The sequence below is a fragment of the Pocillopora damicornis genome, chromosome 7 (assembly GCF_964200805.1).
Source record: "Pocillopora damicornis chromosome 7, jaPocDami1.2, whole genome shotgun sequence".
Lineage (NCBI taxonomy): Eukaryota > Metazoa > Cnidaria > Anthozoa > Scleractinia > Pocilloporidae > Pocillopora > Pocillopora damicornis.
The window spans coordinates 3,550,399-3,572,891 of NC_142676.1; the positions used below are offsets into that span (position 1 = coordinate 3,550,399).

A 22,493-nucleotide genomic window follows, 5' to 3' on the forward strand; every position below is an offset into this window, starting at 1 on the left:
TATAAACAGGGCCTAACGCTGCTTGCAGTGTCTTATTCACAAATATTAGCTAAAAAATTCTCACTCTTTGACTCGTTATCCGAAAAACGTTGTTAATATTTGTCACACGATTGATTACAGTCATTTTTGCTGCACATTGGACTTCAAAGAAAGACATTATATCCCCATACGAGTGCGTTGTTAAGCTAAGCAAGCAGGAATTAAGTCAGCTTGGGAACATGATAAAAATGCATGGAGTGTTCTTAAAAATTCCCAAGTACTTATACAACACAACAATACAGGAGGACAAGTTTTTATTTCTTTTATATAATGTTAAAGAAATTGTGCGCGCTACAACTTGTGACCAATCATAGAGTACGCAATTTGTCGATGATTTTACGTTGGTACTAAATTATAGTTGCACTGCGTTGTTAGGTATTACTTTCTCAAGCATCATATTTCCCACGATTTCAAGTCGAATTCTGTAAATGTTATCAGTGAACCAAGACAAAAACAGTACATAGGAACATTTGTTTAATGCTCCAGAAATGAGAATGTTGTCTAGCCTTAGATCATATACAGACTTGTCAAAACTACGGTACTTATTACAAATAGTCAGTAATCCTTGTCCGAATACTTAATATAAATAGTCACACTTCAACATCACTATCATTGTCATCATCTTCATCACTTTCAAACTCTTCGCCTGCATTCCAGAAATCGAGTACATTGACTTCCTGGACATTTTGACAGCTACTATAATTACAGGAAGATGAAAAAAAAAAAAAAACAGTAATGGCAATAACACAATGAAGGTGCTGTAAAAAAAAAATGATCAATTTTTAATGATTAATTTTATTGATCAAATTATTCATCCATTAATAATAAGATCAGTCAATAGCCACAACAAACATTATTTTAGAATGTAATGAATAATTCACAGAAATAAGAAAAAGAAGAGACAATTTAATGCAGAGATTAAAAAAGACACACCTTGTTAGGTTCATTTCTACTTGAAGGATAGGCAGCCATGAAGTTATCCACATTTTCTTGATTGTGAAAAAACATGTTTTCACTGAGTGGGGGTCGATAACTTCCACCAGAAGACTTTTTTCTAGGCAGCCCAAAACAGGCATCCAGAGACAAGAATATTCTACCATTTTCCTGTTGACAATTATTGGACAATAAATTTGTAAAGTATAACATTACATTTTGTAGACAAAAGGATTTAAGGTGTTGTAATTATACAACCTGCATAACAAGGTCATAAATTATCTAAACAGGTCTTTGTTATTTATAAATTGTTATTTGTCCTTTTTTTGTGAACACTAATAAAATTGATAGTGGGTAATAATTATATATATATGAAACAAACAGCAACTATATATGTGTGTGGAAGCACTTCACCTAAACATCTGATAATATAGCATATTTGCAAGAGTGTTAGCCTTTAAATTTTGTGCATTTGCAAACTACTGGCATGGAATTGTTGGACTGAATATATATTACAAACCAAATGAACAGAGAACTAAAAATGCACCACAACATAACATTTAATCTCTATATTGAAAACTACTTTAATTAATCTGAATTTAGTTCTTTGAAAATGGCAGCAGAGGTTTTCAAAGTTTTACCTTGGGAAAAGCAGGACAAACTGGACACCTGAGTGGGCAAACCTAATTTTCAGTAAAACACTGGAGAGCCTTTACATGATACCTGTTGTAAAGAGACATACCTTTAATGTGCACAGTGTTTACACTAATAAGCATTTTAAACTAATAAAAGCATCTATCGAGTTCAAATTACCAAACCATATGGTATTTTTTGAACCAGCATTAATGACAATAGATAATTATTTGTTGCACTATCGTGGCCTAAGAATTAAATCAGATATTTGAGTAATTTCTTCTTTCACTTGTAGTCTTATATTTTCTGGAAAATACTTTTAATTATATGGAAAACTCAATCAAAAGGGATATTGGTTGTTTTTATTCCTTTTCACACAACAAAGTAACAAGAATTATCTCTGTATTAAATAATAATTTTTTAACATAACCACTTAAATAAAAACTCTGCAAATCAGTTTGAGTCTGGAAGTTTAGAACTTGCAGAAGGAATTGGATTCTAAAAAAAAAATTGAAGAACACCGGGTGTCACCAAATGCACTGAATACAGGAGCTCACCTCAAGAGACTTTGCATGGTTTTACAACCTAAACTGTGTTGATCACAAGGTATTTCTAACTTTTAACTTGACCAAATTTCTATGGTCTTCATTACCATCTACCGAGGTATCAGTTTATGCTTTGTGTCAAATTTATAACACTTCATTCAGTTCTCTTTGTTTTAAACTGGTTATCTGCATATATCACCATAAATTACCATACATAGAAACAAAGGATAATAAAATTTAAACTAAGGATAAAGTTGATCCAAAACATTTAACTACAATCTAAGTTACTCATTAAAACACTTCTAAAGGTCTTATACACATAAAACTGGGATGTTGCAAGATAACTGTTTGCTGGAAGTTCTAAATTCACAAACATTAATTGTTAAGCCACCTGAATTCCTCAAAGCTGTCAATAAATTGGTCATATATCTTCCTTTTCTGCAATTAAAACAATAAATAACAAATATAACAATTTGCTACATCTGTTCTATTGTAAATCTATCACGAATGCTATTCTCTGATTGGCTGCCCTACCCACTATCTATTCTGTGATAGATAGTGAGTAGTAATCAGTTTGAGTCTGGAAGTTTAGAACTTGCAGAAGGAACTGGATTCTATTCTGCAGTATACAGTACTGTACATTCACCATTATCATAACATTGTGTAGTTTGCAATATTTCATTTGGTGGTATTTTTTGTCTTCCAAATATTTGTTAGCTGGGAAAGTTCTCATAAGCGGACATCTAGGCTACACCTCTGGTGGTGGCCGCTTATGAGAACAGTTCTTGTAAGGTGGCCAGCTTCAGTTACAGACACTTTAAACGTGTCCCGAGGGTGTACATGTATGAGAGCTTCAACTGTATTTTCATTTGTTTAGTTTCAGTATCTATGAAGGAGATCATGATAAAGTTTTGGCTAGGTCATGAAGATTTATACTAAAGCAATAATATATTATGATCTCATGATTTCTATATTATTTGTGTGATGGTTTATTTGGTTTTGCCCTCAATAATTCAGGGTCGGCCAGCGGGGGACAGTGGTATACCAGTATACCCGAAAAAGATCTGCCAAAATACCCCAAAACACCCAAGATTTCTCCCAATATACCTAAAATTAATCAAAGCGTTATATAGTCTACTATATACCCGAAATTAGTAGTATACCCATCTTTCAGCTGAAATATACCGTATACCCGAATTAAAAAAGCCCCTTAATACCATATACCCAAAAACCCTGGCCGACCCTGATAACTATCGCATGATGGAGTCGTTTACAGCTAAACCTATAACGAACCTTTATGAGAGGGTGGGAGTAGAAGTCTAAGGCCTTCACAAGATCAAAAATGGAAACTTGGCATTCCATCACAAGTGCCAGGGTAAATTCCATCAGACTTGTGGTGAATGCCAAGGTTGGTTCCACTGGCGTAGCAGGCCACAAACCTTGAAACAGAAAACTCTCTGCCACACTAAAACAAGTGCAACAGAGAATCTTCAATAGATGCTGACCACCTTCAGAAAAAAATATTCAACAAGGAAGAACATTGCTGACTTTATACCGATATTTTAATAACCTTAGAATTAAGCTCACCAAAACAATATAAATGTTTACAATATATTAAATAACTGCAAAAAGTGAATACCAGGACTACATTAACATGAACAACAATCATGGTTTGGTCTTTAGGGATAGCTTTACCTCTTTCATCTATAACCGTTATTTCCCTTGTGTAGGAAAATGAGCAAGAATGATAGGGATTACTCAATGTCCTGTCAGGAACAGTGTGCAATTTCCAAACACTGTCCTGAAAAGTTCAGTATAAAAAAAAAGACAAGCTTAATAAATTTCTTAAACCCGGGTTACTCTTCTGGGCAAAAAACAAAATTGATAATTATAAAGGTCATGCATACCTGTATTATTTCTGGGTGATGAAAATGATGTTTGGTCTGATGCAGGTGATTACAGCAATCAAGGCAGAAGTATGCCGTAAAGCTACAATCCCTGCATCGACTTTCCACCGTTTTACCACAATTACATTGATGAGGCACGAAACCTTCCATTTCAACAGAGAACTTCAGCAATGTGGATCGCAAGGATTCCCAGTTTTTGTGGAGCCTTTCCTTGCGCATTTTGTAGGAGCTGGTGGAGGAAGTGGGCACCACATCATCGTCGGAATCTGGCGGGTCACCATCACACAAAGCGCACGGATCTTCCTCTTCTTCACCTTGTTCCACATCTTCCACACTACGATGTTGCTCTTTTTCCAGAAGCAGAGTAGAAGGAAGTTGGACGGTGGATTTCCGGGTTTTATTTGATCTGTCTACCACTTTAAAGGAGGAAAATCCTTTCCTCTTACCCGGCCCAAAAAACATTCCCATCAAAATCCAATATGGCGTCTCTTATGGGCAATTTAGTAACTCATTCACCCATCCCCCAGGTCTAGATTTGTCAATAGGTCTATCCCGATTACAATGCATTAATTGACTGGTTACAACGTCATTACAAGTCCAGTAGTTACTGGGTTACAACGTGAGGAACGGCTGAACTGTTATGGTCATCATGGAATTGGCCGGGTTTTTAGTCAGTGCCTCATGCATTATTGGGAATGTCCGCTGATCGAATGAACCCATGAACCGAACCCTTTTGTAACTAGAGCACATGCAGCACCCAAACCATTAGCCCTGTTTAACCACTAATACCTTCCTCCCTGCATATGTGCAATAAGTTTCAAACAAAGTAAAATGTTTTGCCATTATTTTATTCTTTTTCTTGTCCCCTTGCCTTAAACTAGTGAGTGCCGTTTACAATTTTCCATAAATCACAGTGATTGCAGTCTTCCACTGCGTTTATTGTGTCTTTTTTTTCTTTAAAATTTTCTCTATGATTCGATATCACCTGATGCTTCATGGTTAATAGTTACGGGAACATGCTCAGCCTCGGAGTCTGGGTCCTGAAAATTGCTGCATCTTAGGTCGTCTGGACCTGTTGGGTACTCACCAGTCCAGTAAAGATACTGAATCCATACATTCATTTTTGTGAACACTGAACGCTGATGTACAAAAGAGGAAACAATTAGATTAATTAGAACTCTCACGTATAGTAGCCGTCAGTAATCTTTCCGTTCACTTTATTTTTTTAACGTTTTAACTGCATGCGCGATCACATTCGATTCTAACATGATTTGGTACACAGTTTTAATTTATGACCCTTATGGCTGCAACAAGTAGCCAGTACTCTAATCTCATTCCGGCAATAATTAACAATTATTTCTTTGAAAATGGAGGATAAAGAATAAAGGTAAAAAGAAAAGGATTATTTTCCTAATTGCATGGCATCTACCAAGTTTTACGATGCCATTGTTTGCTTCAATTTCCTCCTTAGGCATCAGATCAAATATTCTCTTGATTTTAGTCAGATGTAATTGCTTTAAAAAAACGAATCGGAAAAATCTGGAGAGGAATAAAGTTAGGAATAAAAAAAGGCAAAATGTATATGAAGGAAGAACCTTTCTAAACCGCTAAAAAGTACTATAATTTAGACAAGTAAAACGCGAACTTTGACGTTAAAATGTTAGTTTTTCTCTGCAATGGTGAATTAACGCTTGTGGAAAATTGTTAGCCTAGAGCACTTGGGGATTGTCTTTATTTTCAGATGCCCAAAAACTTCTTAATCAAATCTAATAACTCAGACTTACATCAAAGTCCTTGCAGTTTGCGTCTGTTATGCGCGAGCCACTGGCTGTACAGGAAGTTTCGCTGTCAATCGGTATGGTCATTTCGTAGGTTCCAAATGGACTCCGGCATTCTTCTGCTCCGAGAAGTGTGTCATCACACGGTGTACCGCTGAGATAATGGCAGCACATCGGTTGAAAGCGGTTATCGTCCTTGCTCATGCAGAAGAGAGAATCCTCTGAAAATTTGCCAGAAAAATATTTTACAAGTGATTTGAAACTGGATGTCCATTATGTACAGACTTATCCAGGTTATGAAAGAGGCGTTTTTTCAAAACGCTCCACGCTCCGTTTTTATCAGCGTTTCCGGGTGTTAGTTGATTATAGGAAGAAAAAACGCAGGAAAAAGTATGCGTTGAATAACGAATTGGTTTGGTCAGAGTCTAATCTCCGTTCTGTAGAATGTCACGCTTCGATGATAGCGTTTCGTGACGCATGGAAGAAGGGCTTTCGCGAAATACTATATAAGGTTAGCCTTTTAAATCACTACTTACTGTTTCCTTTCGCTTTTTCTCTGTTGCATCCTTCGGTATTAGTGACTGCAAATCGGTCGAATTCTAACGTCCGCCATGATCCTAAAGGCTGCCGGAATTCCCTGACATTCCCGTTTCCATCTCTAAAGTAAGAGCCACTGAGATGTCTTAATTTAAGAAAAACCCTCGATGGGTAATCACCGCTTTGAGATTCTTCACCTTCTAGCTCAACATACATCTGAAAAAGAAACGGCGAAAATGGAGAACAAAACAAAACAAAAAATCATACAGATTAGGGAGAACAGAACTTAATTCTCATGGACAGTTGGAAAAATTATCTCTATTGATAGTCAAATTCCCCATTGGCACCAAAGCTTGAACATGTTCTAAAGTTGTTTTGTTAAATCACTGTTTGACATTATTTTTCCGTAGGAGCTACTTAAACCGATGTTTGCCGACTTCAAATCAAGTGCGTTGAAAATGCATGTTACTGACTAAATAAACCCCATGGAAAATCCGGTTTTTCAGGTTTCTGTCTCTGATCTTCATTCAGTTATAAACAAGGTTAAACACGGCTCAACTAACTTTATCAGTTTTCATGCTCGATGCCCTTATTATAACATTATGGCCAAAGATGTGTTAGCATAATTTAACTGAACCTAGTTATTACCTTCAAAAGGCGCACGTTATAACAGCGATCGCAGCTATCTGAAATTTTCAATGAAAACCTCGTAGTGCCCTCATGAAGTTCGTCGAACATCTGCAGGAAATGAAGAAGAAACTTTAAGTCAACAATTTTATAGCAATAAAGATAAAATTTAATGCAGAGGTTGCTTTAATAATTGATTTTCCCACAGTCACAATCGAAACAAGGTAACAAGCCACACGGCGAAATGCCAAAGTTTGCTCAGAAAGACAAAATGAAAAATTGAAAAGGCAAATGAAGAAAATGAAATGAGCGTTTAACGAGGTCTTAACTCAATCCAAGGGGGCTAAACAGCCAATTACTGAATGAACGACCGAATGAAAAATAACAAAAAACAAAATGGAAAACAGGGAAACAGTTCAAAAAACATCAACAGCAACATTAACAACTGCAAAAAAACAACATCTGTTTTATTTAATAGCTCACTGTAACAAAGACAAAAGGAATACATCACATACCACGTTGTCTTTAGCTCTGTTACTGTCAAATGTCCATTTGTGCGTGGTGATTGTGTGGCGAAATCTTGTGAAGCATCGCTGTCCCCTATTTTCGATATCATCGATTCCTTGAAGTGCTTTTGTAAGCTCTAAAACCCCTTGGAGATTCCCTGTTCCCTGGGCGGCTGACACCGCTTGCCGTTCGAATTCTGCTAATTTTTCCTGAACTATCCATAGAGAGCGAAACTCGAAACCTTTGTACAACTGGTACAGTTGTTGGGCAAATCCTTTTTCTATCTGCTGATAGGACGTAAGTAAATCATCCAGAAACATCTGCTGTGTACTCTCAGCGATGGGAGAATCTGAAAAAGGAAATATATTATTATTAGACCCTTGCTTTGCGTGACCTGTCACGCTTAATATTGGTTTTCCTGCTTATTTATGGAGAGAGGATCATCAACAGGGAAAGCGTGAAGCGACGTGGCCTTCAAGCTAAACTTGATGGGAAATTTTGGCGAGAATGTATAGCCACACGTCATCCTGCATTTTCACGACCGCGCGTGCGATCGTAAGCGCAAATATTATTGTTATAAAAAGAGGTAGCATTGATGCGATGTATAATCACAAAGATCCTTACCACCAGAGTTACCAAGGCTTTCAATTTCATTTGCTGTCTCTTCTAAGTTCGGAATGTCAAAGTTATGTCCACCGATTTCGTTATCCAAGTCGATGACCTTTGCTATGAGATCGATTCTTGCTGCACCGGCGATAAAAAATCGTTCGATCTGTTCTTGAAACTTTGCCGAGTTTCGGGGTTTTGACCTCTCATCCAGCAGGCAAACAAGGTCCGCTGCAAGTCCCTCTTTGTTCATTTCCAGATTAGCCTTTTTATAAGAATATAAAGAAATCGTCATGAGCTGGATATAACTTGGGAAACAGCAATAAAGTTAGGGTCGAAGAAAGAGGCGTACAGACAAACACACAGACAGAGAGTCAGAGAGACACACAGAAAACAAAACAGACAAAAGAGTAAAATAAATCAGTAGATAAACAAACAAACAACAAAACAACAAGCTATTAAGAAACACAAACATAGATATCGAAGATGCAGCATTTCAATGTTTACCTGCATTACTTCAGGTACAGCTTCCACATCCATTTGGTCAAAATCCAATTCACTTGAGTCTTTCAGGGCAGCATAGTCCTGTCCAAATTTCAGCCATTTTTCTACTTTATCCAAATTATTCTGAAGTTCACCAAGGTCACATTGGCCAACAAAATGTCCGACCACTCCTAGGGCTGATCCAAGGGCGGCGAAAGGATCTTTTCCTAGTACACCACTAAAGAATCCTGTTATTCCTTCAAGAATGACAAATAAGTCGTCGCTGTTAAACTTTGCTGCTTCGTACACGTCTGAGAGCATCCCTTTTGCATCCAGTAGACTGCTCTTCATACTTGCCTCCAGCTCACCAATAGCCTGGTGCAACAAAGAGGAGACATAAAATTGTAATGTTAGGGCAAGGATACGTAGAATAAGATAAAACAGATGAATTATTATTTCAGTCGCTTATCGTTATTTAAGTTATTCTTCAGAGAAAATGTTGCTGAAAAGAAATTATATGTACACGGCTTGGTTCCCCCGCGTATTTGCGTATTCATTATCTTCAATTCCAACCGACAAATGAGTTTATTTCGCGTTCACTCTTGTCAGTATTGCGAAAGCAGCCCTTACTTACTGCTATTTATAACATTTCACAAAGTTAAGATAAACTGATATAATTTTATGACGAGAGAGAATGGAGTTAAATTGTTTATCTTTAAAACTCTTTACGATGACCAATTTACCTTATTTACTCTTAATTACCCTGTTATACTCTCCCACCGACGCAGCGCCACAGTTTCTTTTGAAACTTAATCCCTCTATTCATTAATATCTTAAAGATTGAAGTAAACCAAGGAAGTTCAAGTCTGAAATTTAGCCGTTTGGCTTATTTTTAGCTGGAGTATATCCGGAAGCCCTTAGCACGAAGCGACAAGGAGTAATGCCACGCCCAATGGACTGGATGCTACGTCATCGTAGGTTACCCTTCAACAATCCGCCCGACTTCGCTAACACTTCACTGGTGCTCTTTGGTGGAGAGAAGTACTTTAAAAATAAAATTTCTTCACCAATATTGACCAGCTTTGTCTTGAACTCAGACCTCGCCGCCCGACCAGTGCGTTTTCCGTAAAGCCTTTGATTTTCTGACACTGTTAGAAAAGGCTATGGGACTAAGCTTCACTTTGTTTCTAAGCTATATTCCCACGCGTAGAGTTGAGGCATCTGGTCAGAGCAGAATACTTGTTCATTAGTTGTTTCCCTTTGAAATAAATGTTTTAGAGAAGGACAGGACGCCGTATGCAATGCCCACGTTGACAAAACTCGCTCACGAAAGTGTTTTGATTCAGAGTATTTCAAGTGAAGATCGCCGGTATAGCATTATTCATCTTAGAAGAATGTAAGAGGGAAGACCTCAGTTTCACAGGTTGGTACCCTCTCGCTAAGAAATCGGTATATATTCGACATGGAGGTTTGGACACTTACCAACACATATGCTCCCTTTTCGCTCACTGCTACTCGTCTGGCCTCTTCCAGTCTGTTCTTTTGCTTTACAACTTGAAGTCTGGCAGCCTGTGGTAGTGATTTCAGTATTGTCTTAACGTCATCACGCCGTTGAATCGATTCTTTGATAGCATTGTAAGCGTTCTCAAACGTTTCTGCACGATCTTTGATGACTTCGACTTGTTCCTTGAAGACCTCCCATTTCATCATAGGTGCGAACAGCTCGTTATTCCCAAATCTGTCGTATCCTAATTTGTTCATAAAAGCCAGTCTTCTCTTTGCCACTAAGAAATGATCCAAATAAATGATTAGCAAGGGAGTTGATAACTGCTTGTGTACCGCTTCAAACTCCCAATGGGGATTTACATTTCATATCATCTTCTATGCAGATTACCTCCTTAGATTTTCTGATAAAATATTTTTAAGGCTGTGCCTCCAGTCATACTCTTTTTTTCCTACCACATTTTAAGGTCTTCCGTACTATATTACTGTACAAACGTACGGCAACATGGAATCTATTTGTGAAATATACGTATTTATTGCCGGGCTGAGATCGTGTCTTTCGAAAATAGAGTTATCAGCAAATTTCTTTTATGTAGTTTCTTTTAATTAAGTACATTGTAGCCAACGCACCAGTAAATTTCCGGACAGTTACTCAAACCATACAACTGAATCGTAACCGGTGGTTTCTGAAACACGATTAACTAAATTACACTACAACCAACTACCGACAACAATAACTACGATTACAAAGCGAAACATAAAACGGCAAAAAACAACGCAAAGCGTACTTGACGGTTTGGATAAAGGGAGTACACGGGTGCCATAAAGAAACGATGAAAGGACGACAAACTGAATAACATACTGTCATATCTAGATGAACAAATACATACTTTTCACGCGAAAATTTAAATATACACATATGGTGCGAGGGGACTGAAACCTAATTGGCAGATAAACCGCTGACCCTGAATTTATTGTAACCTACATTAAACGAAAATATATTCGAAAGTGTCGAACCTTTCGTCAATTCGGACGCTCCAGGTTTTTCACTTGACAATTTTACAACAAACTTGAACACAGCGTCGCTTTTTTCGACATTGTTAGCCCAGAGAAGGTCTTCACCATATCTTGTCATCATCTTTATCAGCTGCAGAGGATACTTTTTCAATTCTTCAGGACCCAAACTAGATTTCTGAAGATAAGAAATTTCCAACTGACCATCGGAGCCTTTTGCTACGAGTCCTTAAAAGTAAAATCGTAACAAAATTAAAAGTTGTTAAATATGCATTTGAAGCGTAAACTTTAGACAGAACGGCTAATAGCTAATGTTCTAGCATTGCCCCTCATATTATAATGTTTGAAAGGAACCTTCCTTCCCATTCCCTTCCCATTGCAGTATTGTTGAACACACGACCTGAAAACATTTCATTTCAGTTTTCTTTCTCGAGCCAACACCACAAGTTTGGATAGGAAGAAGGGGAACGCTTAAACTTGAAACAGCGTTCCACTCTTTTCTCACGTGTAGGGAGCGTAAGACCACCTAAAATTAAATTAAAGAATAAATAAATAAGCAATTAAAAAACCTTGTCCGTTGCTTCCCCTTCTTCCAGGTGCTCCGCGAGGGGCCTCGTCAGCTAGTTCGCATTTTTCACACTGATGACGAGTACATTTCACGCCATAATAAGAAAAAGTACATACGCCCTTCCTCCTACAGTTTATCCCGCGGCCACCACGTCCTCCTAAACCACCTGAAAACAACAATTTCTTTCAATTGATCAAACTATTCTTGCTCAGTTGATGCTTCTGCAAGTTGATCTGCCCATCTATCAGCTGGTCATCAATCCACTTTAATCCAGCCTCATCAGATCCTTTGCGGGAATAAAGAATCCTCTAAACTTTGTCCCGCTCCCATCATGCACTTGGGATGCGCGGATTCCAGTCCAGTCTAAGCCTGAATTTCTCACCCTTCTTTTCTGACTGATTGCAGCTAATTTTTGAGGATCATACCTTCTCTTGATTGCATTCCGCTGGTTAAAAAATGATTGTTGAAAAAGCTAAGTATAGCGCCATAGAAAAACGAAGGCAATGTCTATTAGTCGCGTTGCCCGTTTTATTTGGAGCTATCGACAAAGAGTGACACCGAGTCGCATACGTTGTGCGACAATTACAATAACAACTTGTCAGCGCCAGGATTATAAATTATTATGTAATTGCCTTTGTTCGTGGTTTTCGTTTTTGCGTAAGTCAATTTTCGCGTCGTCGTATCGTTTTTGACCTTTCTTAATTAACTCATATCGTGAGCTAAGCTTCTTCCTGATCCGATGAAGTATTGGTAGCAGAGTGTTTCACTGCCTTCCAGAGAATCTGGATATAGGTTCATTTGTGGTGTTTCGTCGGACCAATGATATTTATTCTATCATAGTGATAGGAAAAAAAAAAGAAAAGAAAAAGTTGGCAGATAATTGTATCCTTGTGCAAAATTTTATTAATGAAGAATTTGTGAGTCCTCACCGGCTCCTCCTAATCCGTTTACTGCCGGCTGCCCTCCAGTCCCGCGACAAGTTTTTAATTCGATTTTCCCTCTCACATTCAAAACATGAAGAGTTTGACGGCCTGCATCGCCACCATTTCCTGTTGTTAAGTTTAATAAATAAATAAATACCTAGGTGAGAGACATAAGTAAATGCAGTGCATTTAAATGGTGATTACTACTGTTTATAACACAGTCAGTTCATGTACAAGTAATCAAAGTCAACAGCGCCAGCGCGAGTGCCTCAGGTTTCCATTGTGCGCGGGGTACAGTAAAAAACGTGCGTATGCATGGCAGGGGAATTACCATATAAGACACATTTCACCGCTGCATGGAAAAGGCAGTGAAGCAATTAGTTCATGCATCAGCTGTTTGTTCATCTAGATATGAAGCACTTGAGAAGATTGGAGAGTACCTAAGAGGCTGAAATCAGTTGCTCGAAGAGCAGCCAACTGTTACGCATCTTTCGTGCTCTCCAAACCTCCGGTGTGTTCACCACATCTCATCAAACGTACGCTGAACCAATTTTTTTATGCGGATAATTTGGTTTTATCATATAAACTAGGGTGTTAGACAAGGATTTCCAGCCCTGAGAGAAGCCTTAACGACACACGTGAAAAAAAATAGTGTTCTTTTCTTGTGTATTTGACATGCCCAATCAGCTGCTGACACGTCACCCGCCTTTCGCGCCACTTAGTGAGATTGATGAATGAAAAATCCGTAGGGGAAGAAAACCAAAATACTGGAAGAAAAACCAAAAGTTATGTTGTCAGTGGCCTTGGTAATAGCCTTTCTCGCGGCTGAGAAGGAAATTCGACAACTGGGGGATTTGTCACACGCCGATTTTGGCCGTTTACTTGAAAGATTTCTTCTGTCGGTAAGGACCTAGACAATAAATGAGAATTTAGTGTATTGAAAATTACATCCATTATTTATTTTTGAAGTGTTTCGACACATTTTCTCCTCTTGAGCCTTAGCGCCAAAACCAATTAACGATTTTTCTTTGGGGATTATCGATCCTTTTATTTTCATTAATTAATATAAAGTTGACTTTTATTGTCAGTAAAGATTATCTAAAGCTGACGTTTCAAGCGTTAGCTGTTCATAATTCCCTCTGAAAAAAGACGAACGTTCGAACTCAATTCTTTACGGTGGCCAATTTCCATCATCAACTTAGTTGATAACACCAGATTATCTTGTTAATCCCCAAATTGACGCAGCACCAGAATTTCTTGAGAACCTTCTCCCAACCGCGTGTGGTTGCGGCGTCAGAAAAGGAACTATTCTTAACGGCCCAAAAATTGTCAATAACGCCAGTAGCGTTATTGACAATTTTAAACAGTTCGGTTAATCTCAAGAGAAAAAAAATTAATTTACTCTGTTAAGTTTCAGTTTTACCTGATTTCCCACCATCTCCGCCAGTTCCTCCAATTCCGCCTGATATACCTCGTATCCCCGCAATGTGTGTAGTGCAGCCAGTCCTTGTTTTGCCTGCTATGCAGTCAGAGTTTGTCCTGTCCGGTTGCTGTTTGAATAGTAAAGTTAGAAGTAGTAATTATTGTTTATTGACACAAAACCTCCACTGTTAGAGTAAACATCCGTTAAATTATCAATACTGATCTTCAAATTTAACAATCTGTTTCAGTTTACAGCAGTTCCTTTTTGTAATGAAAGCTTCATAGTCTAACGTATCATCATAAACAGGGGAACTGTCGTTATTCATCGCCTGCGTGGGGGAGGGGGGGGGCTGTAAGGGTTTGATTGTGTCTCGATAACATTCACATGATTCTTTCTATTCTTATCCCTACTCCCCCCTCCCCCCACTCCGATTGGCAGTTAATTTGCAGTAGATTTTCTATAGCCCCCCTTATCACCCCTCTTCGTTCCCGAAATCATACACCCTCCCCTCCCCTCCCCCCAGTCCCCTCCAGGCGATAAATAATGACTTTTCCCTTAGTTTTCCTATATCACGCGTATCAATTATTGAATAATGTACCTTGTGCTCGCTGTTGGCTGCCCCTCTTCCATTCGCGCCATTTTGCCCCGGTTTTCCATTTCCGCCATTTGTTACAATATTTACATAGCCAGCAATAATTTCGGCGTAGACTGTGACTGTCAAAGTCGAATTAAAAAAAAATAAATAAATATAGTAAAAATATTGCGTTGCATAATCCAAAATCGCGACAATTTGCGACCCCATTCTAATGACTTTGTTGAAAGAGTAACCCCATTACGGTCAACCCAGTCTTAAAAGTGCAATCCCATCCAGCACTACATCCCTATTAGTCTATTTCGAGGGAGTAAACTTCGCGGATTTGGTACCTCTCGACCCCCACACTAATGACATTTGGTCCTGACCCACACAAACCACATACAAAAAAAGGACAGAAGATTGTGGCCTTGAATTTCCGGCAGCCCTTAACTCACCTGTTGGACCATGAACTCCATGCTTCCCATCATCTCCATCGGAACCAGGAGGCAGAATATTTAAATGTTGATGTAAGTCGGGAGCTCTGAGGTCCAATCGACTGTCTTCCTTAAAGATCACCTCTCGGCTGAATATTGTCAAATTTTTAATACCACGCAGATCCACCTGACCCTATGAGAAATAAGCAGAGTGATTCCTTACATGCAAATCGAAACCGCCCTGAGGCACGTCAATGTAGTTTAATTTGTAAAAATACTATTCTCATTTTTATTTGAGTTCTATTGGACATTCTGGAATGAAACGCTTTGTCGATTGAGTGTCAGAAACCAAGACTAATTAAAAGTAATCTCAACGGTCAATTAAATGGCCTCGATTGCTACAATATGTTCTTCAGCCAACTGTAATTCGTAGAGATCTCGGAAACATAAGGGTTCAGTTTTACTGATTGATTACCACTTTTTTCCTACCCAGGAACATTTTGTATCCTACTAGGACCAATGGCACCCAGTCAGTTTTGTCGTTTCGTAACCGTATTAATTTATCAGGTAATTTAGTGTTAACAACTAGGTTGAAAACGTAAATTAGCCACCGTAAAGAGTAAAAAAGCTGACGTTTCGAGCGTTAGCCCTTCGTCAGAGCGATTGGAGGAATTGTAGGTTGTGTGTGGGTTTATATGCAGAAAGTGGAGCTACGCCATTGGTGGGAATATGGTGACGAGAAGACAGGAATAAATTAGTTGAATGAAAAAACTCCCCCACCGACGCAGCAGCACAGTTTCTTTAGAAACTTACCCCCTATTAATTTATGTTCGTTTTCTATGTTAGTTATGTTTCTGAACCCACTTTACTTGAAAGTATGGTGGGTTTCTGATGTCAAATACCGCAATCAGCAGCAATATAATCTGCGTTGAAGAAGTTTTATTTGTGGGGTGTCCAGTTTTTATGTGATACCCTTACATCGCGCAGGGCAATAATTATAATTCAGTGGTTATCGTTAAGAAGATTACAAGCATGTGTAAAAGAACTTTGATAGTGTTTAACCCGCTTGTCTCTTTACTAACGTGTCCTGCGCAACAATCAACATCCTTTCTTGAGATCTCCTAAGTTTTGATCGTCACTGAATGTTGGACGGGTACGAATTGAAACAAACTGGGAACGAATCGTCTGAATTTAGTACGAATCGAATGAGTGCGAAAGGTTCTTGGGAACAAACGAATTGGTACAAAAAACAAATTTCCCTTATCCAAAGTTAACTGTAAAAATACCTACCTGAACATACACAGTATCAGATAGAATTTCAAGCTCAATTCTATTGGCTCGCTTCTGGTTCTGTCCAAAGGTTACCTCGCTTTGGTCACAAAGACGCTCTTGAACGTCATTCATGTGGACATTCCGACCAAGTACTTGATAACGGTCTATGATTTGTTTCAAGGTATAAAAAAATGCGTAAATTGATCAAGGTAATGTCTAAGATTGTTGATGATAACCATGTAACCATAACCATGAAGTAATGCCTCATTATTTATCTTATCTCTACTAAAGATCAGCAATCACCTTGGGAAGGAGGGGTGCAGAGTATTTTGGGGGATCATTCGTCGCCAACATAATGAAGGAGAGATTACAGAAAATCGACTGCCAACGAGAGATGATCATAACGAGATTATAGAGCCTTAGGGAGGGGGAAGGGAAAATCAGGTAAATTTGATTATGACAAAGCCACCTGCTTGCAACCCCCTCTCCCTCCCCCCTCCCCTTAAATGATGACCGGTCTCTTACCTGAGAGAATACAGCCGTAAAACTCGGCCCTCATGGAAATATGGTTATTCCATGATTTTGGTTTTATTTGGACATATCGAGCTGTGATTGGTTGCAACAAGACATGGGTAACCAAGGTGTTCCGATTTGTATTACCAGTAAAAACCTGGAAAAGAAAATGAACAATTCGTGTGACTTCACAAGGAATTTAGATTACTTCCGCAAAGACAATCGCTGGCAAATTTAGCGAATTTCAACGAAGATCGATGCATGCACCGTTGATGATGTTTCACGGCGATTCCAGCGCCATAGGACCTCAAATGTCAGCTCTCAAAACCATTCACAGCTGTTTTTAGGGAGGAGAGTGAGATTGGCTGACTTAGTGATGAACGACTAGAAGCGCGGGGAAAGACCGCCAATTAGAATTGCTAAACAAACTGTTGCACTTTGTCTTCGGGAAAGTCAAACAGTAAGTTTGGCATTATTTAAAAGTTGATAAAGGTTGGTTAACCACCTCACTGAATTTCAAAAAGTTGACGACTCGAATGAAAAACGTCAGCTATATTTACATATGGTTGAGAATCAATGAGAAGCCGGATTGTTACTCATACAGACACAAACTTAAAATGGTGATAAGCAGACACGAAATGGCGATATGTCTTATGAAATGTGACCCCTATTATTAGAAATAAATAAAAACTACATAAAAATTCCAAAGTTCCTCACAGCCCTCGCTACATAAGATGCAACATTAAGGAAACCACTGCACCTTATCTGATTCATTCTCTTGATAGGCCTGAAAAACGTTACTGCCTTCCGCGCTGTAAGCGAGAGTATAACTTTTCACCCATTGGTCGCCCCAGTCCTTACGTCCCTGAGTCGCAAGCTTCGTAATCTTCACATTTCGTCCGAAATCGATTTGAAGCCACTGATTGAGATCATTGCTTTGCGCTGACCAGGAGCTTTTTCCGTTTAGTCGGGCGTTCTCTTTTCCGAGTGCCTTATTCCAGGAGGATGAAGCGGTAATCTGCTGATCAGTAATGAGACCGCTCTCCAGCCCAAGTGCTTCTTCGCCCGAACACGCTGAAGAGAGAGTTCAAAATAAGTAGCTAGGGCAACGTATCGAACGAATTTTGTAAGTAGACTAGGTTGCATTGTCTTTTTCTAAGAGAATATGTGTTGATATTTTCCTGTTTTTGCTAAATTTTAATTCTGATTGGTCTAGTAGACATGCGAACCAGTCATTATTTATCGTCTGGGGTGGATAGAAGAAGAAGAAGAAGGTTTATTAAAAGTATTCAAAAATAGCACCCAAGTGGTGAAATACATGTGAATTTACAAGCATACTTCAAATATTTAAAAAATACGAAAATCTTACATTTGACTTCAAAATTAAGAGTCTAAAGGGACTGGGAATTACAAGAGTCAGTAGTTATATACCAATGAAAAAAACGCTTAGGTTTGCTTGACTACAAGGACTGGGCGTTAGACGCCATTGTTGGAAAGAAAGATTTTTTAAATCTTTCGGTCCGGCATTTAAAGAGTGATACATGGTTTTTGTTGCGCAACTCATAAACGTGGCAATCGGCGCGCTTTGGTGGAATAAGGTGGTACAGCCGTGACCCAGGCACACAGATACCGTCCCAAACTTTCTTGCAGAGTTCGTCTCTTCTCACATTTAAGCGAGTGGAGTTTGCAGCCACAATGGCGTCTTTGTAGCTCAGCGCCGGAAATAATATACGCAGAGCTCTTTTCTGAACTCTTTCGATCATGTCCTTGAGGTAAATTGGTAGGCTAGTAGACCAAGTGACGCAGGCGTATTCGAGGACCGATCGTACCAAGGCATAAAATATGTTAATAAGGTCTTCGGGTGGAATTCCGGACCGCTTGAGCACTCTTAAGATGTAAAGACGTTTTGAGGCTTTGGAGACAATCTCACGCACGTGCTCATTCCACCCAAGAGTGTCGCTGATAGTGACTCCGAGGACCTTGTGTGAGGAGACCCGTTCTAAGGGACGTCCATTGACGCACAAAGGGCCAAGATCTGGCCGTGTTTTAAGCGAACAAATCACAAGTTCCTTGCACTTCTTTGGGTTGAGGTTCATATTATTGCGCGACGACCACTGTGCAATGGCGTCAAGATCTTTCTGAAGGGACGATGTACCGCCTGATGGGATGACCTCGGATATTGTTAGGTCATCTACATATTTCCAGTGGCTCGATAGTAATGGAGTTTCAATCGCGAGATCGTTAATCATCAGGAGGAACAGGATGGGGCCAAGCTTAGTGCCCTGCGGGACTCCAGCGTGCACGGGCAACCAAGGGGATACAATGTTCTTAATCTTAACAGCTTGGCGACGGCCATAAAGAAAACTGCAAATCCAACGGATAATAAAACCACGGACCCCAAGGTGGATGAGTTTATTGACTAAGATAGTGTGGTCAATATGGTCAAAAGCCTTACTAAAATCCAGGAAGCAGGCCCTTAAGAACATACCTGGTTTGTCAATAGAGGACAACCAGTTGTGCATCATATCCAACAGGCAATAGATGGTTGAAGTTCCTTTGAGGCAGCCGAATTGGCTGAAATCGATGAGGTGCACAACATCCTCAATTAGCCATTCAACTACGAAATCCTCCAGGACTTTAGAGACGATTGCTGTTAGGGAGATAGGTCTTAAATCTTCCCTACCGGTTATGGGCGTAACCTTGGGTACCGGTGTGACATTAGAGTCTTTCCATGCAGTAGGGAAGGAGCCTGATGCAATAGAGGTGTGAATATTCGCGTGATCGGCTCAGCGAGCTCAGCAGCATATTCTTTCCAAATACGAGTCGGAATCCCATCAGGCCCAGGGGCCTTAAAGGCGCTGATGGCAAGTAGCTTTTTGTAGCTTTTTGGATATATCTTAATTGTGTACATATATACATACATATACATACATATATATATATATATATATATATATATATATATATATATATATGTATGTATATGTATATATTTTTATATTTGATAAATTCATTACCTGCTTCAAGTTGAACAACTGCCGGTGTCTCAAACCAATTCATTGGAGGGTATTCTACTGTCTCGTCATAAGATTGATACCCATCCATCAATTTCACACATCCTTCTAAAAATATAAACACAACTGTTTTTAAGAAACGATGCCCTTGAAACTCTAACAAAATATCTCTCAGCCGACACTGGACTATTTTAAACACTTTAATCCTCGAATCTTAATTTAGATGCAACACAGTTTATACAGAAAGTCGCTCTCTGGTTCGACTACCGAAACACACTGTGACTTGAAAACCTCGTAGTCTCTTGTACACAAATAATGTAAGAAACACCGTTCAATCCTTTCCTTACAAAACATTTAATTTTAATCTCCTCTATTAGAAAGTGATGAAATATTTCGTGCTTTAGATTCCAAAGAGTTAAAACCAAAAGTTTCCAAACTTATTATTAAATGTGCTGAAAACTTGAACTGCTGAAGGACAGACATAAATGATGATTTCTCAGGATAGCCAGGGCAGTGAGTCACGAAAGCACTGTGGCTTTGCTTGTGAGGCCATATTATTAGCTCTGTTTACAAACTGAAGGCATCCATAGTTGTCTTTTTAGCACTAGTAAGATAATATTCTTGCGGTTGGGTCGCGCTATGAAATTTCAAACCGCGTCTCGGTAACTAGTAAATTTTTGCAAGTGCTTTCCATTGGATTAAATTGAAAGTACTGTGGGACAAAATTCTTTGATAATTAGCCAAGGATAATTCACTCAATCGATCAACCTGACTGACTCAATAAACCATCCACCGAACATCGAAGCATCGAATTACAGTGGAAATACCTGCTGTCAAGGTACCGGCCACCAGCCACCAGTCACCAGCCACCGGCCAAACAGTCAGACAATAGGGTCTGGTTTCACTTGGTATGGGCGATACCTTATGGACTGGATGGTTGACCGATAAAACGAAGAAATAAGCCCGCGAGAAGTCTTTTAAAACATTTAGCAATCCTCTCGGTGTAGTTGCTCGAAAGCATTCTAGCATCAATAAATTTTACATCCTTTCTGTAAGTTTTAAGTGCGACATTTTTTTTCGTGTTGGATTCTATGCGTGTTTGAAGCTCATTATTTTAGTCTTTTCATCCTTTAACTAGCAAACGTTTATACTTATTGTTTCATTAGCATCTTTTTCATCATTTTATTGCCACCTTATTGCCGCCCTATTGCTACTTCGCATAATTTATCATATAGCAAGTAATGTGCCTGTTTTCTCGTTTCCGGTCGTCCTTTCCATTCTTTTTTGGCCCTTGCAGTTTCGTAATAGCAGTATTAATCTTGGTCTTTTCTGTGGCCGTAGCAATGTAGGTGTTTTATAGTTCTCTTTCCTTCCTGTTGTTTGCTATTTCTTTCTATCGTATATTGTGTGACTTTTGTGATTGTTTTTAATTTTACTTTCAAACTACGTCATGTACGCCGTTGAGGAATTGAAGTGAATTTTTTTCTACACGACTTAGAGTAGAAAAATTACATCATTCCTATGGATAAAGACACGTGCATTTAAACTGCATTTATTTTCTTAAAAATATGTAGCATAATAGATGCGTTTTAAATTTTTTGCATTTTTTTTTACAAATAAGCTAAATACATAGCTAGACAATAATCTAGCTATTACTGCTCTTGGCATACTTTGATATAAGCAATAAACCCAACACTAAAAGAAAAATTCATCAAAATCTACATGCATGGCGAAACTGATTGGTCTAGAAACCATCATTACGATTGCTATGATGACTTATGACTTGTTATTTAAGTCATTAGAATGTTTCTCCAGCAAACTCTCTTGGCAGATAGAGGAGATAAAGAGACTGAAAAAAAAACTAATTAGGAATGATATCGGTTGCACTAGGAAAATTAAAACATCGCTAACTTTTGTTTTTCTTTCTTTTCTTACTCAGTGACCTACTTCACTTTTTTTTCCATTTTACTCTTTTTTTCTGTTTACATAAACACTATAGATGAACTAAACAGATTGACAAATGTGGGAAATTTATGAGAAATAAGGACTCGAACTCGAAAGATAAAGCTAAGCAAACGTGACAAATGACTCCTCAAAAAAGGAAAATCAGATTTCTTGGAAAAAATTCCTAGCCTAAAACGTTTATGCTTCACATACCTTACCACTGATTTAAAAGGGACAACCAACACTTAGAATTTGAATGGCGAATGAATACTTTTTTCATTCACAGAAACGAAGCAAGAAACTGACCTTCTCCACTTGTCAAATCCAAGATTGCAAGAAAAAGAAACCCCAACAGATTCTTGGAGGGATTCATGAAAATTCGTGAACTTCTTGTCTCCGACTTTACTTCACACAGTCTAATCTGCGACTGCGACTGCGACTTCAATAAGGAACTGGGACAGGTAACGTTACTGAATAAGAATCAGTTGAGTTAACGGAATTAACTCAATAAAGTAAAATTCTTACCTGTAGTAATTCTAGCAGGTTTTGTACGGGTGACAAAAGCATATCCCAAAATTTTTTAACATTTCGGTTACATCCTGAAAATCCGGGTTTCTTTCATCAAAATCCTTTTGACCTCAGTGATACAATGGGATATACAAACAACACCATCGTATATTTGCAAATTCTCATTTTTTGTAATGCCAATCAGCAGT

General features: G+C 38.6%; 2 protein-coding genes across 6 annotated transcripts; both read right to left on the bottom strand.

Moving 5' to 3' along the window:
• Positions 1 to 276: 276 nt before the first annotated feature.
• LOC149042100 (uncharacterized) lies at positions 277 to 4,673 on the bottom strand. 5 transcript variants are annotated; one of them, XM_089211537.1, is made up of 7 exons: positions 4,058 to 4,576; positions 3,846 to 3,951; positions 3,444 to 3,658; positions 2,542 to 2,588; positions 1,614 to 1,695; positions 973 to 1,143; positions 277 to 732 (listed from the first exon to the last, which is right to left on the bottom strand). In XM_089211537.1, the coding sequence occupies exons 1-5, from the start codon at positions 4,523 to 4,525 to the stop codon at positions 1,656 to 1,658; spliced, it is 876 nt and encodes a 291-aa protein (XP_089067663.1). In that variant the 5' UTR covers positions 4,526 to 4,576; the 3' UTR covers positions 277 to 732; positions 973 to 1,143; positions 1,614 to 1,655. The 5 variants fall into 5 exon arrangements, with proteins under 5 accessions (XP_089067663.1, XP_089067662.1, XP_089067665.1 ...); XM_089211536.1 differs by having other exon boundaries at positions 277 to 735; XM_089211539.1 differs by lacking the exons at positions 277 to 732; positions 973 to 1,143 and adding an exon at positions 2,797 to 3,036 and having other exon boundaries at positions 1,674 to 1,695; positions 4,058 to 4,673.
• A 216-nt stretch (positions 4,674 to 4,889) lies between these two features.
• Positions 4,890 to 22,247, bottom strand: LOC113665985 (uncharacterized). The gene is made up of 19 exons (XM_089211554.1): positions 22,084 to 22,247; positions 19,837 to 19,941; positions 17,580 to 17,893; positions 16,832 to 16,976; positions 16,325 to 16,470; positions 15,056 to 15,227; positions 14,625 to 14,740; positions 14,027 to 14,153; positions 12,610 to 12,729; positions 11,682 to 11,846; positions 11,116 to 11,340; positions 10,078 to 10,379; positions 8,620 to 8,970; positions 8,131 to 8,377; positions 7,515 to 7,855; positions 7,021 to 7,110; positions 6,372 to 6,588; positions 5,842 to 6,056; positions 4,890 to 5,196 (listed from the first exon to the last, which is right to left on the bottom strand). Exons 1-19 carry the CDS (start codon positions 22,148 to 22,150, stop codon positions 5,026 to 5,028), a joined length of 3,636 nt encoding a protein of 1,211 aa, XP_089067680.1. The 5' UTR covers positions 22,151 to 22,247; the 3' UTR covers positions 4,890 to 5,025.
• Positions 22,248 to 22,493: the final 246 nt, after the last annotated feature.